Source organism: Melanerpes formicivorus, unplaced genomic scaffold (assembly GCF_026170545.1).
Source record: "Melanerpes formicivorus ecotype bairdi unplaced genomic scaffold, bMelFor1.0.p_v2 SCAF_19, whole genome shotgun sequence".
In the NCBI taxonomy this organism is placed as follows: domain Eukaryota; kingdom Metazoa; phylum Chordata; class Aves; order Piciformes; family Picidae; genus Melanerpes; species Melanerpes formicivorus.
In genome coordinates this window covers 14,357,240-14,369,475 of record NW_027142371.1, presented here as the reverse complement: position 1 = coordinate 14,369,475, position 12,236 = coordinate 14,357,240, and the positions used below count along the sequence as shown (strand labels likewise).

The 12,236-nt window shown below is 60.7% G+C and overlaps 1 protein-coding gene across 1 annotated transcript in view; it reads right to left on the bottom strand.

Moving 5' to 3' along the window:
- NOL4L (nucleolar protein 4 like) overlaps positions 1–12,236 on the bottom strand; it is a 71,634-nt gene that overhangs the window by 45,173 nt on the left and 14,225 nt on the right. Inside the window, exons 2-3 of the mRNA XM_068150199.1 lie at positions 6,755–6,910; positions 2,334–2,445 (exon numbers count right to left, since the gene is read on the bottom strand). Of these exons, the coding sequence (XP_068006300.1) occupies positions 2,334–2,445; positions 6,755–6,910 (268 nt within the window). The remainder of the gene's footprint in view (positions 1–2,333; positions 2,446–6,754; positions 6,911–12,236) is intronic.

Genomic DNA, 12,236 nt, shown 5'->3' with positions numbered 1-12,236 from the left:
GGAAGAGGAAGGTAGATGGCCTTCAGTGCTGGGAGTCTGCCTGCAGCCATCCTGAGGGGAGGCTGGAGTGATGCCACCAGCAGCCTCAGTTGTGGATTTGTTTCACTGCAACAGATAAGAGCCTCAAGAACCCAGAACCCTTCCTCCTCTCTGAAGCTAACTGGGGAAGGAAGAGAAGCTCTGTCTGCAAGGGCCTGAGAGGCTCCAGGGCCACATCCTCACCTCCTGTGTCACAGGAGGGGGCTGCTGGGAGCCTTCAGCTTCACCCCTCAAGAAGTCATCTCCACCTCACCGTGCCCCACGTGCTGGGCAGGCAGCTGGAAGAGGCAGGCTGGTTCCAAGGGGGATGATCCCAGCTCCACACTTGCCTCATTCCACTGGAATTAGCCCTAATTCGATAACGGTGTGAGGGACTGAGAGGGAAGCCCAGGGGTGGTTCAGAGCTTCCCCAGGAGCAGGACAATTTGCTCTTCTGAATGCCCTGCAGGGGATCTCTGGTGGCAGAGATGTGTAATGAGGGATTTTTGTAATCACAGCTGGAATGTGATGAGATTTAATGGACAAGAGGAGGAGGAGGAGAGGGTGGGAACAGCTCAATTTCATCTCCCTGAGTTTAACTTCACCTGTGCCCTGCTGAGGCCACATCTGGAATACTGTGTCCTGTTCTGGGCCCCACAGTTCAAGAAGGACTTGAGGGAGCTGCTGGAAAGAGTCCAGCACAGAGCCACAAAGCTGCTGAGGGCAGTGGAACATCTCCCTGTGAGCACAGGCTGAGGGAGCTGGGGCTTGGAGCAGAGGAGACTGAGGGCTGCCCTCAGGGCTGGGGATGAAGATGTGCAGGGCAGTGTGGGGAGGATGGAGCCAAGCACAGCACAAGGGGCACTGGGGGCAAGCTGGAGCAGAGCAGCTGCCAGGGGAACAGGAGGGGAAACTTTGTCCCTGTGAGGGAGCAGAGCCCTGGAGCAGGCTGCCCAGAGAGGCTGTGGAGTCTCCTGCTCTGGAGAGCTTCCAAACCCTCCTGGATGTGTCCTGTGTGCCCTGCCCTGGGTGACCCTGCTGGAGGAGCTCTGGCAGTCCCTTCCCACCTCTGTGACTCTGTGCTTGGAAAGAGCCCTTTAACACCCTGGGGTCCACCCATGGCTGTGCCTGCATGGGTGTGCAGTGCCTCCAGGACCTGGATGGGGTTTAGGTGATTTGCTCCTGATGAATTCCTGAGCACACAGCAGTGAAACCAGACACTCCTCCCCAGGAGAAGTTACCTTATCTAATCTACTCCACACATTTTTACAGGCACTTAGTCACTCTTTAGGTACTACAGGGAGCAGAAGGGCATTCCTGCTCCTTCCAGGCCTGCTGGCTGAGAACCTGGACTTCTGTGTGAGATGGTTTTAAGAGAGCTGCTGGGGTGGGGGGGTGAAAAAGCCTTGAGAAATGGAATTGCCCGTTGGTATTAATCTATAAAGGTGCTAAGGACAGAGAGATCTCAGCCCAGATGATGGACTCCACAGCTAGGACCACTCGGGGAGGATGATCAGCACCTGGTGTTCTCTGAGCTGGGATGGTGCCAGGGCTGGGGGGGATGTGGGGGTGGTGAGGAGGGAGCCCCTGAAGGAAGGAACAATGACCCTTTTCATCAGCTGCCTCCTGAAAAGGGATCCCAAGCTCCGGGGCAGATGGCTCAGAGAGTGCCAGGCTTTGAGTCAAGTGTCCTGCTTTGAGTCAAGCCAATGGGTGACATCCTGAGCACAGGAAGGGCAGGGACCTGATGGAGAGGGTCCAGAGGAGGCCATGAATATGCTCAGGAGCAGCTCTGCTAGCAGGACAGCCTGAGGGAGCTGGGGGTGTTCAGCCTGGAGGAGAGAAGGCTCCAGGCAGACCTCAGACCTCCCTTGCAGGGGGCTGCAGGAAGGCTGCAGAGGGACTGCTCCCAAAGGCCTGCAGGGACAGCACCAGGGGCAGAGGTTTGAAATGAGAGCAGAGCAGATTGAGCTTGGAGGTGAGGAGCAAGTTGTGCCCCAGGAGGCTGCTGGAACACTGCAGCAGGTTGCCCAGGGAGGGAGCTGAGGCCCCAGGGCTGGAGCTGTGCAAGGTGAGGCTGGAGAAGGCTGTGAGCAAGCTGCTGCAGGGGAGGATGTCCCTGCTGAGGACAGGGGTTGGGCTGGGTGGCCTTTGGGAGCTCCCTTCCATCCCAGCCCGTTCTATGATTCCATAAATAACCTAGGCTGGGAAACCCATGTGGTGAAGAAGCTTCCCACTGGCAGGGCAGCTACCAGGGACACCCTGCTGGGAGGAAATGCTGCATCAGCCCTGCTGGCAGAACTCATCCCCCTTACCTTTGGGCTCCAGGCCATTGGAGTTGAAGTGCATCCTCTTCTGGCACTCGGTGCAGCTCATCAGGAACCTGGTCACAGCCTCCCTGGGCAGGAAAGCGTAGGTCTCTGCGATCTGGGGAGACAAGGACAGGGCTGCACATCCAGGGGAATGCCTCTGGAGAGCTGGGCAGAGGGTGCAGGAGGCCACCAGCACCATCCCACCTCACCTGCTCAGCCTGGCCCTGAACATCAACCCCTCACAGCAATGCACTCTGCCCTCCAGGCTGGTCCTGGGGGCACTGAGTCCCTCCCTGTGGAGCAGCTCTTGATGGAGGAGCAGCTGAGGGAGCTAACAGTGTTCAGCCTGGAGAAAATGAGGCTGAGGAGAGACCTCCTGGCTCTTTATAGCTCCCTGAGAGGAGGGTGGAGCCAGGTGGGGTTGGGCTCTTCTCCCTAGGGTCAGGTGATAGGAAATGGTCTGAAACTGTGCCAGGGGAGGCTGAGGTTGGAGATCAGGAAAATTGTCTTTCCTGCAAGAGTGGTCAGGGACTGGCACAGGCTGCCCAGGGAGGTGGTGGAGTCTCTGGAGACTTTCAAGACTCATCTGGATGCATTCCTGTGTGACCTGTGCTGGATTCTCTGCTCCTGCTCTGGCAGGGGGGTTGGACTCCATGATCTCTGGAGGTCCCTTCCAAACCCTCATGTCCTGGGATCCTGATCCTGTGCTGGAGTCCTCATCCCTGGAGGTGTTCAAGAAACTTGTGGCCATGGCACCTGGGGACAGGGATTGATGGCCATGGTGGTGCTGGGCTGCTGGTTGGACTCCATGGTCTTGGAGATCTTCTCCAAGCCAAACAATGCTGTGATTTTGGGAGGGTGATGGTGTGTCAGAGGGGCACTGGGATGGGTTAGAAGAGCTTTGGGAGGGTGATGGTGTGTCAGAGGGGCACTGGGATGCAGACAAACAGCTTTGGGAGGGTGATGGTGTGTCAGAGGGGCACTGGGATGCAGACAAACAGAGCTTTGGACTCCCTGCCCGGCTGCTCCTTGGCAGAAACTCCTCTGGACCTCTCCCCAGAGCCTGGGAAGAAGCAGACTAGGAAGGTGAGGAAGCAAAGGAGGGAGGAGGGTCTGCTCCCTGTTTGCATTGCTGATTGCCACCACAGCAGCAACCTGAGGCATCCATTCATCTCTGCTGAGGGCAGGTCACTTCTCCCCACAATGCCAATCAATTGCTGTTCATCACACACTGGGCCCTCCTGTGACATATTTTAGCCAGGGAATTCAGAAACCCTTTGTGACAAAGTGTAATGAATGGAAGTCTCTTGACCCTTGGTGGGATGGTTGGGTTTTACAGCCGAGGAGAAGCTAAGGATAAACATTGAAGAGTTGGCTGGCTGGAGGGGGAAACATCCCGGCCAGACCCCAGCCCCCCCACGCCCCCCACGGTGGGTTCCTGGCTGTCAGGGTCCTGTTGCTCCAATTTTATCCCTGCCAGCAGCAACCTGGCAGCGTTTCTGAGATCAAGAGCAGGTTATGTGCAGAAGGGGAGGAGGCCATCTGAATGGAAGAGCTCTTTAAGGGCATAAAAGACCATCCAGCTGTGGGGTCTGACCTTCTGTGTGCAGCTCAAGTCGGGAGCTTCACCCAGGTCCTCCGGCTGCCTGTGGTTTGCCTGAACCATCTTCCAGGAAGACATCTGGTCTTAATTGGAAGGCATTAAGAGGTGGAAAGCCCACCTCTGGTAGGCTGGGCTTGGTTTCCCTCTGGTTAATCGCCCATCCTGTTTGCTGCCAGTGACTTGTCCCGGCACGGCGGTTCCCAAACCAGGGGCTGTGACCCCTGCCGGGGTCACAGCACTTACAAGTGGGGTCATAAAGCAGACAGCAATTCAATTGTTCGTGCCAGTCCTCGGGGCTCAAGTGGGGCTGGGGACGGGAAGCCAGGCTGCAACAAGACACCTCGGTGGTGACAGGGGAGGGGGCTGAGCCGGGAGGACAGCCCAGGACGTCCTCATCCCCACCCCCCCAGCGGGCATCGCCCTCCCACCTCGGCTGGTGACTAAAGCTAAGGAGCCCTACATTCCAAGCGGGTTTCTGCCCTCCAGGAAAGGGCGATGCAGGAGCTCGGGATGGATGGGGGTGGCAGCAGCAGTGGGATGGGGCAGAGGCTGGCGGGCGGGCGGGCGGGTGGCTGCTGCAGCCCATGACCCGTTGTGATGGCAGGGAAGAGACATTCATCTCCACTGAGCGGCAGCAGAGCCCGAGCTTTTCCATACCCGCTAATGCCAGATGGGTGGAAAGTTCAGGCAGGGACCTTGTCCCAGCCCTTCAAATGGAGGATGCAGCGCCTGGTCCTCATGGGATTCTCCTCCTACTTAGCTACCAAGCCCCAGCGAGCTGCGCTGTGCCTGAGCCGCTCGGCGCAGCCTTTTGCCTCTGCGCGGTGTTCAGCAGCACACAGGCACTAGGGAGGCCCCCAGAAACGTCAAGGGGGCACGCCGAAAATTACTGGTGCCAAACGTGGGCTGCTGGGGCGGGCAGGGACTGTCCCCTAGGGCTGCCCGCGGGGCTGAGCCTGCTTCCCCCCTGCCGCTCTTGCTCCAGCCAGCCCACGGTGTCTGCTGCAAATGTTGGGCTAATTTTAGTGATCCAGTTGTTATTTCTCAGCTGATTTGATGCTCTGCAGAGCAGGCAGCTTCCCTGATGAGTTATCTCCCATCCGAACTCCCTTTCTGATTGCCTCCCTCCGGAGGTCATGGACAAGGGCAAACTCTCCAGCGCCTCTAATCAGAAACGGTGGGGAAAAGGGAGAGGGAGAGGGAGAGGCACGGCAGGAGAGCCAGCCCAGCCTCCCAAGCTGGCCGTCCAGCAGTGCCCCTCTGTGCCCCTGAGCCGCGGCACTGGGTGCTCGGTGCAAGCATTTCACCCTCCGGCCCCGGCTGCGGGGAGGCAGGGCAGGAGCGAGGGCAGGCAGCCCAGGCAGCAGCGTCCTGCCAGGTCAGGAGGGGATACAGGCAGCTAATGTGATGATCTCAGCTCAAGAGGGAGACGAGGGGTGGAGCGTGGAGCTCTCTCTGACTGATGTGAGCAGGCCTGGGAAAACAGACGGATCCAGCCTGCTCCCCCGGGGCTGTGCAGGGCACGGATTAGTCCTCCAGGGACCTGAATTGAAGGAATTAGGGGAGGGTCAGGGTGGTCTGCTGGGGAAATGAGTGGGAAGGGTTTGAATTGTGGTCATGCTGGTGGGGCTGTCGTCCCCTCCCTGCTCCTGGACCATAAAGAGGTCACCCAGCCCTGGTCAGGGAGGGTCAGCATGTGCCCTGGCCAGCAGCCTCACGTTCGATGGGGGCAGGAACTGAGCGTGCAGGGTGCTGAGCGGTGCCAGGAGCTGTGAGCACAGAGCCCAGCTCACTGAGCAGGGGGGGAGCAGGGGGGGTGGTCCTGGTGTGCGTGGGGGGAGGGATGTAGGGCACTGGGCAGCTCCTCCAGCATGAGCAGCCGTGGATGGAGCCAGGGGACATATGCAGGACAGGCAGGGCAGCAGGACAGACTCCACCCCTGAGCCGGCTCTGGCAGCACACTGAGCCCTGCATAATCTCAGGCATCATCCCAGAGCCCAGGGCAGCCTGCACAGACCTCTCTGAGATGATGAATACACCAGAGACCCGAGCTGCCAGCCAGCCTCTCTTGTCTCTAAGCGACCTGGGTCCTTAGGGCTGTGGGATTCAAGGGAGCAGCTCGGGTTTGGACAGTAAATTCAGCTCTTCTTGTAAAAGGAAAGCCCCAAATGTTTGCATGGCAGGGCTGTGCAGAGTCAGGAGAAACAGCAAGCTCCCTGGAGAAGCACACTTCAAGCTAAATTATTCCTGACCTAACTAGAGTGGTTTCAGGATGGATAGAGCTGGTTCTCAGCATCCGAGGAGCACCTGATGAGACTTAGCTCAGTGCCTGCCTCCATTTTGTAAGGGAGGAAGCCCAGCCAAGGGCTGGCAAGAGCAGAGCATCCACCCAGCCGGGGAAGAGGAGTGGGCTGTGGCCGTGCCCCTTTCTGGCTGCTCCTGCCCTTCAAGGCCCATGTGAGCCATTTCCCTCCGGCCAAGGGAGGCAGGGAGGCAGATGGCAGGGAGCAGAGTGCGAAGGGACTGGGCAAACATCCCCTTGCCCATCAGGAACACTGAGCATTTCTCTCCCCCCATCCTCCCCCCCCCCAGACACTTGTCTTTGTATGATTCACTTGGTCTCCTCTCCCGGCAGCCGTCCCCGCTGCGCAGCCGCTGCCGCTCACTCCCCAGCACAGCTGCTCTGCCTTCCAACACCTCCCCGAGCAGGCAAAACTGGGACTCTCCCTCTCCCCTGCCTCCCCCCAACCACTCCTCTTCCACCTGCCCTGCCTCCCAGCCCTGTCCCTGTCCCTGTCCCCTGGCTGCCCGGGGCTCTCACCGCTCGGTAGGTTTTCTTCTGCCCCGCATGCTTGGGTGCTTTGCCCGGCTCCGACGAGCTCTCCACATGCATGGAGTAGATGATGTCAAAGAAATCTTCCACCACTGCCACGCGTTTCAGAGAGATGCCCTCGGGCTCTGACAGTCCATCTGCCCCCTACAACAGCGCAGGCAACTCGAGTTAGTGTCAGTGATGGGTGACAGGGGTGACGAGATGGGCCGGGGGCTAACTGCGGTTGAAGGGGGCAGAGCTGCGGTGCTCCAGCCCCGGGCTGCCTTGGGCATGGGGGATGTGGGGGATAAATTAAGACAGTGCTCCAGGGAGGATCCTGCTGGAGCCAGGGCAGTGGTGGCTGCTGCTGTTGCTGCTGCTGCTGCTGTCGTGCTGCTAAAGCTGACAGTGAAATTGGGCCAGGAACCAAGAGAAAGAAAAAGAAAGGAAGAAAGAAAATGAACCAACAACGAAACAAACTAACAACCAACCAAGGGAAGAGTCCAGAGTGGAGTCACAACCAAACAAGAAACTCCATTTTCACTATTTGGGGTGGGTGTTTTTGCCACGGGCAGGGAACGGGCAGGGGAAGCTCTTTGGACCCGCACATGGTACCAAACCATCCTGGGAAGCCCTACAACGTGAGACGCCCTGGCTGGCTGCAGTCCTTCAGCACTCGGTCTGCAGGACAAGGTCGCAGTGCGATGCCAGGATACGGCCCTGAAAGGAAGGAACCAGCGTCGCCCTCCTTCCCTGCACTGACCTTTGCGGGGCCCCCTCCCTCTCCCTCTCCCGCAGACGCAGAGCAGCTGAGCGCTGGCAGCAGCAGCGGCGGCGGCAGCGGCAGCAGCGCAGCTCTTTGTGTGTTAGGATGTGCCGGGGAGCAGGAGGCTGTAATTCTGCCACACGGCAGTGGTGACAGACTGGTGGGAGTGGGAAGTGTGGGGAGCAGTGCTCCTCTGAGCTGGCTGGCACCGGCGGTGTCAGCTCCCGCTGGCAGGGTGTGCCAGGGGAAGGGGAGGCTGCCTTCGGTACCCGGCTGCCAGCCGCGCTCCGGCACAAAGCACCGGGGTGGGGAGGGCTCATGGGAGGTGGTGGGTGGCTACCGGGAGGGCAGGGCAGGGCGGGGGGGCCCAAAGAAAGGGCCAGGCTTGGGGAGGTCGCTGTGTTAGCTCCTTGGAAAAATGCCGTGCTGCACTGGATGGATACCAAAGGATAGAATCTACACACCCACACGTGTCCCTCAGGCCTGCCTCTCCAACTGGCACGCAGGGATGCCCTCCAGCTGGCACACACAGCCACCTGCCCACCTCGGTGACCTGCAAGCCAGCCTCCTCAGGTGCACTCCGGGCACCTGTGAGTGAGGGCAGAGGCTGGCAGATGTCTGCAGGCAACGGGAACACCCAGGCTCCTACCCTCTGGGTTTTGTTGCTGCTGGTGGCCAGGCTCTGTGTTATCTTCCACGGTCTATAGATTGAATAAATGCTGCTCCTGAGCCACCAGCCAAGGGACTCTCAAAAATCAATCATTTAGAGGGACCGCCCCCCAGACTAGCCAGCATCTCGGGAAGCACACTGCAAAGGCTGCCTGCTCAAGTTGGCACCTCGCCCCAGTTTCACAGCAGGCACTGCCCATACCGGGCACAGAGCACGGTGGGACAGCTCTGTGTGCCCACCCCGGCCACAGACACCACCCCAACCCCCTTCCTGCCCTGCCTCGGGGAGCCCGGAGCTGTCTCTGAAGGTGGCTGTAACAAAGAGAATCTGGAGAGCGAACACAAGGGGCAGGGTGGCAGCGCTGCCGTGGTGGGGGTCGGGAAACTTTGCCCCGGGGGAGCATCTTTGAGGAGTATGGATCTAATTCCTTCTGTCACCGTTCAGGGAGTTTCACTCTAATCGAGGGCATGGGTATTCCCCTGCCAAGGAGGAGCGGGCATTAGGAGGCTTCCTACTGACCAATAATCCTCAGAGCAGGGTTGAAATGAGGATAATTACAGAAACAGGACAAAGGAAAATGCATCAGGAGAAATGCACAGTCAGATGCCACAAGCAGAGCCCTCAAATTAAGGCTGCAGCCAACCCTCCACACAAATCACCATTTCCAGGGCCATCCCAAACAACTGACGCCCTCCTCCCTGCTCCATCAGCGGGTCCCTATTTCCTCCTCGGTTTCAGAATGGCTGTAGTTAAGCCTCTCTGCTTTCCTCTCTGCCCCAGCTGGATGCCAGAGCTGCCTCCTCGACATCCCATCCCCTGCAGCAACCCTCTCCTGACTCCTTGCATCTCTCCATCCCCTCATCAAGCCTTGTGACTTCTCTCCCCGTGATGACTATTTAGCTCTGGGAAGCAGGTGAGATGCAAGCTGAATCAAAGCCACTGGATGGAAGGAGCAGGGTGCAGGAGCCAGTGCTTCTAGAATTACAGAGGTTTATACCTGGCAAACGCTGACCCGGGATTCAAGGGGACACAAGTGCTCTGGATTACCTCCGAGAGGGCCCACACCCCTCCAGTTCCTCCTTCCACACCCAGTATTGCTCACGAGTGTTCAAGGCATGAGTCAGAGCCCATAATATCTCAGAACAGCTTTAAAACCCCTTAGGTTTAAAAAGCAATACAAATCCTGTTGGGAAGAAGGGTGGGAATAAAGGATGCTTTCACCCCCTGGAATCACCTGCTCCCAAAAGGAGGAGAAGATTTCAGCAGCAAAGCTCAGCCTCGACCACAAGTGCTTGGAATCAGGCAGCATTTCAGGTGCCAGCGGGGAGGAAGCCTCTTTGCCCCCTCACAGCATCCTCTTTTCCCCTGTATTTGCCCAGCGTTAGTTTGTCTCCCCCCTTTCCATCCCTGCGTACCCCACCCCACAGGTCTCTTTCTCCCTCCTGCCTCCTCCCCAGCACCACCACCGCTCTCCCTCCTCTGCTCCAGGTTCCCATCCTGTCCTTCCCCTCCCCAGCAGCCTTTGTTTTCGGTCCCACGTTTCTTTGCTCGCCAGTCCTCACATCCCCCTGCCTCCCACATCCCGCTCCCAGCTGCCGCTGCCCAGCGCTTCGCTCCCTCCTCTGCCCTCCCCGTCCCCCTGCCCCACCTCTCCGAGCTCTCCCCGCCAGCCACCCTCAGCTCCTCCGCCTCCCCCTCGCCCATCCCAACCGCCTCCCGCTGCCGGGCTCCGTTCACCGCCCGGAGCGGTGCCGGGAGCTGCCTGCGTGGGGCCGTGGCCTCCCCCACCGGCGGGGCGCCGGTGCCCGCCGCGGCTGCCGGGGCGCAGCGGGAGCCGACAGCCATTGCAGGCAGCGCCGTCCCGGGGCACGCCGAGCCCCTGCCCCGGCACCTTTGTTCTCGGCAGCTGCCCCAGCGCTGCCCTGCCCTGCCCGACCCCCGTGCCCTGCCCGCCCCGCTGCGGGCTGCCCCTTGCTGCCCGCCGCCGCCCCTGCGCTCGGCTGTGCCGGGCTCTCCGGGGGGTGGTGACCCGGCCCGGGGGAGGGGGGCAGGCAGCGCCCGGCCAGCCCCGGGCCCCGCAGCCGGGCGGTGACATCTGCCGCGGCGGCGGGGAGCGAGGGAGGGCCCGGGCCGGGCTGGGCTGAGGCCCGCCGGCAGGTAGCGGGTAACCATGGCAACCGCTGCCGGCGGTAATCCGCTCCCCGGGGCCGGCCCGGGCCCGCCGCCACCGCCTCCTCACCCCCGGCACGGCCGCGCCGCGGCCAGGGCCCCCGGGGCGAGGGCAGGACCCGGCGGCGGGCAGGGTCCCCCCCCGTGTTGGGGCCTCAAGCTGCAGGCAGGGGCCAGACGAGTCCGGCCCCCGGGATGCAGAAACACGGGAGGGGGTTGGGGGGGCTGCAGCAAGACGGGGGGCTGCAGCCCACAGACACCCAGGGGTGCACCCTGCAGACCCAGGGTCCTGCACCCCACTAGCACCTACGGCTTTGCACCCACGTCCCACACCCCACAGGCATTCAAGGTCCTGCAGCCCACAGGCACCAAGCATGCTGCACGTCACAGGCACCCAGACTCCTGCACCCTGAAGGCACACAGAGTTCTGCACCCTGCAGACAATTAGGGTCCTGCACCCCACAGACAGCCAGGGTCCTGCACCCTAAAGGCACACAGAGTTCTGCACCCTGCAGACAATTAGGGTCCTGCACCCCACAGACACTCAGGGTCCTGCACCCTAAAGGCACACAGAGCTCTGTACCCTGCAGACAATTAGGGTCCTGCACCCCACAGCCCCTGTATGTGGGCAGACCCCCAGGGACAGCCACCTGCCACCCCCATTCCCAGCCATCCTGCCCGCTCCCTGCTGCTCCCCTCACCACCATGGCATCCCTGTCCTGCCTCAAAGCCTGACAGCAGCACCCACACTCCACGGTTGCCCTCCTCCACCGGGCCATCTCCAGAAGGTGACCCACTGGGTGTCTCCCAGCAGGCTCCTGCAGCCATCCCCCAGCTGCCCAGCCTGTGTGCAAAGGTCTTTTGCCACCCAGACGGTTCCCTGGCTCTCTGAAAGCTGGCATCGCTGGAGGGAGGCGCAGCTCAGCTGCAGCACTGAGGAGCGATCTGGGTTTTCTGCAGCAGGGCAGCAGGTCTAAGGCCAGCAGCTGCCATCCGATCCCCTCCACGCTGCCCCGCCGTGACCTCTAGCCCGAGCCCCTGCGAGCTGCCACCGCCCTGCAAGAAACCAGACTCCCAGCCCAGGGCAGCTCCTCCGAGAGGCCAAGGGACGAGCGGCAGGCTCCGTGCGAAGCGCTGCCTGCCAGCCTCCGTGCAGGCTCGGCGCCAGGCGCTACCTGCAAGCAAGCCCTTCCCCATCTTGGATTTTGATTTGGGAGAATCTGAGCAGCGAGCCAGGGAGCCAGCTCGCCGAAGCCTGAGCACTCCCAGCTCTTCTTCAGGCCACCTGGAGTGGCTAGGCTGGAGGACCTCAACAGCCTGGAGGGGTCCTGGCTCTTCCCCAGCACCAGCTGGCAAGGGGCAATTTCTGCCTCCTCCAGCCAGGCTGGAGCTCTCCTGGGGCCCAGGAAGCTGCCCTCACCTCGCTGCTCCACAGGGAGCCTCCCTTTTCAGAGGGGGGGCACGCTGGAGGGCTGTGGGGCAGGGGTGGTAGAGCAGCAGTGGGACGAGCTGGAGCACCGACTGCTTCCCCATCTGCTGCCTTCAACGGCAGATAAAGAGCTGCCCTGGCCTGGGAGCGAGGGGCTGATACCAGCCCAGTTCAGCTTCCTGTGACTCAAAAGCCTCTTCCTGCCAGCAGCCTGATAATGGCTGTGCTCTGTTCTGTGCCCAGGGAGCAGACCCTCTGCCCTCGCCCCTCCTCACCCTTCCCACATGAAAGCCTTCATCTCTCTATCTCCCAACCACAGCATGTGTTCCCCCCCCCATCCCAGGACAGAGGATCTCAGCACATTAAACCCCCAATTTCCTGCTGCCTTCTGGAAGGGTCACTGTCACCTCCATCCTGGGACACCCAGATGGGAAGGTTTGAGGCCAGCTGCATCGAG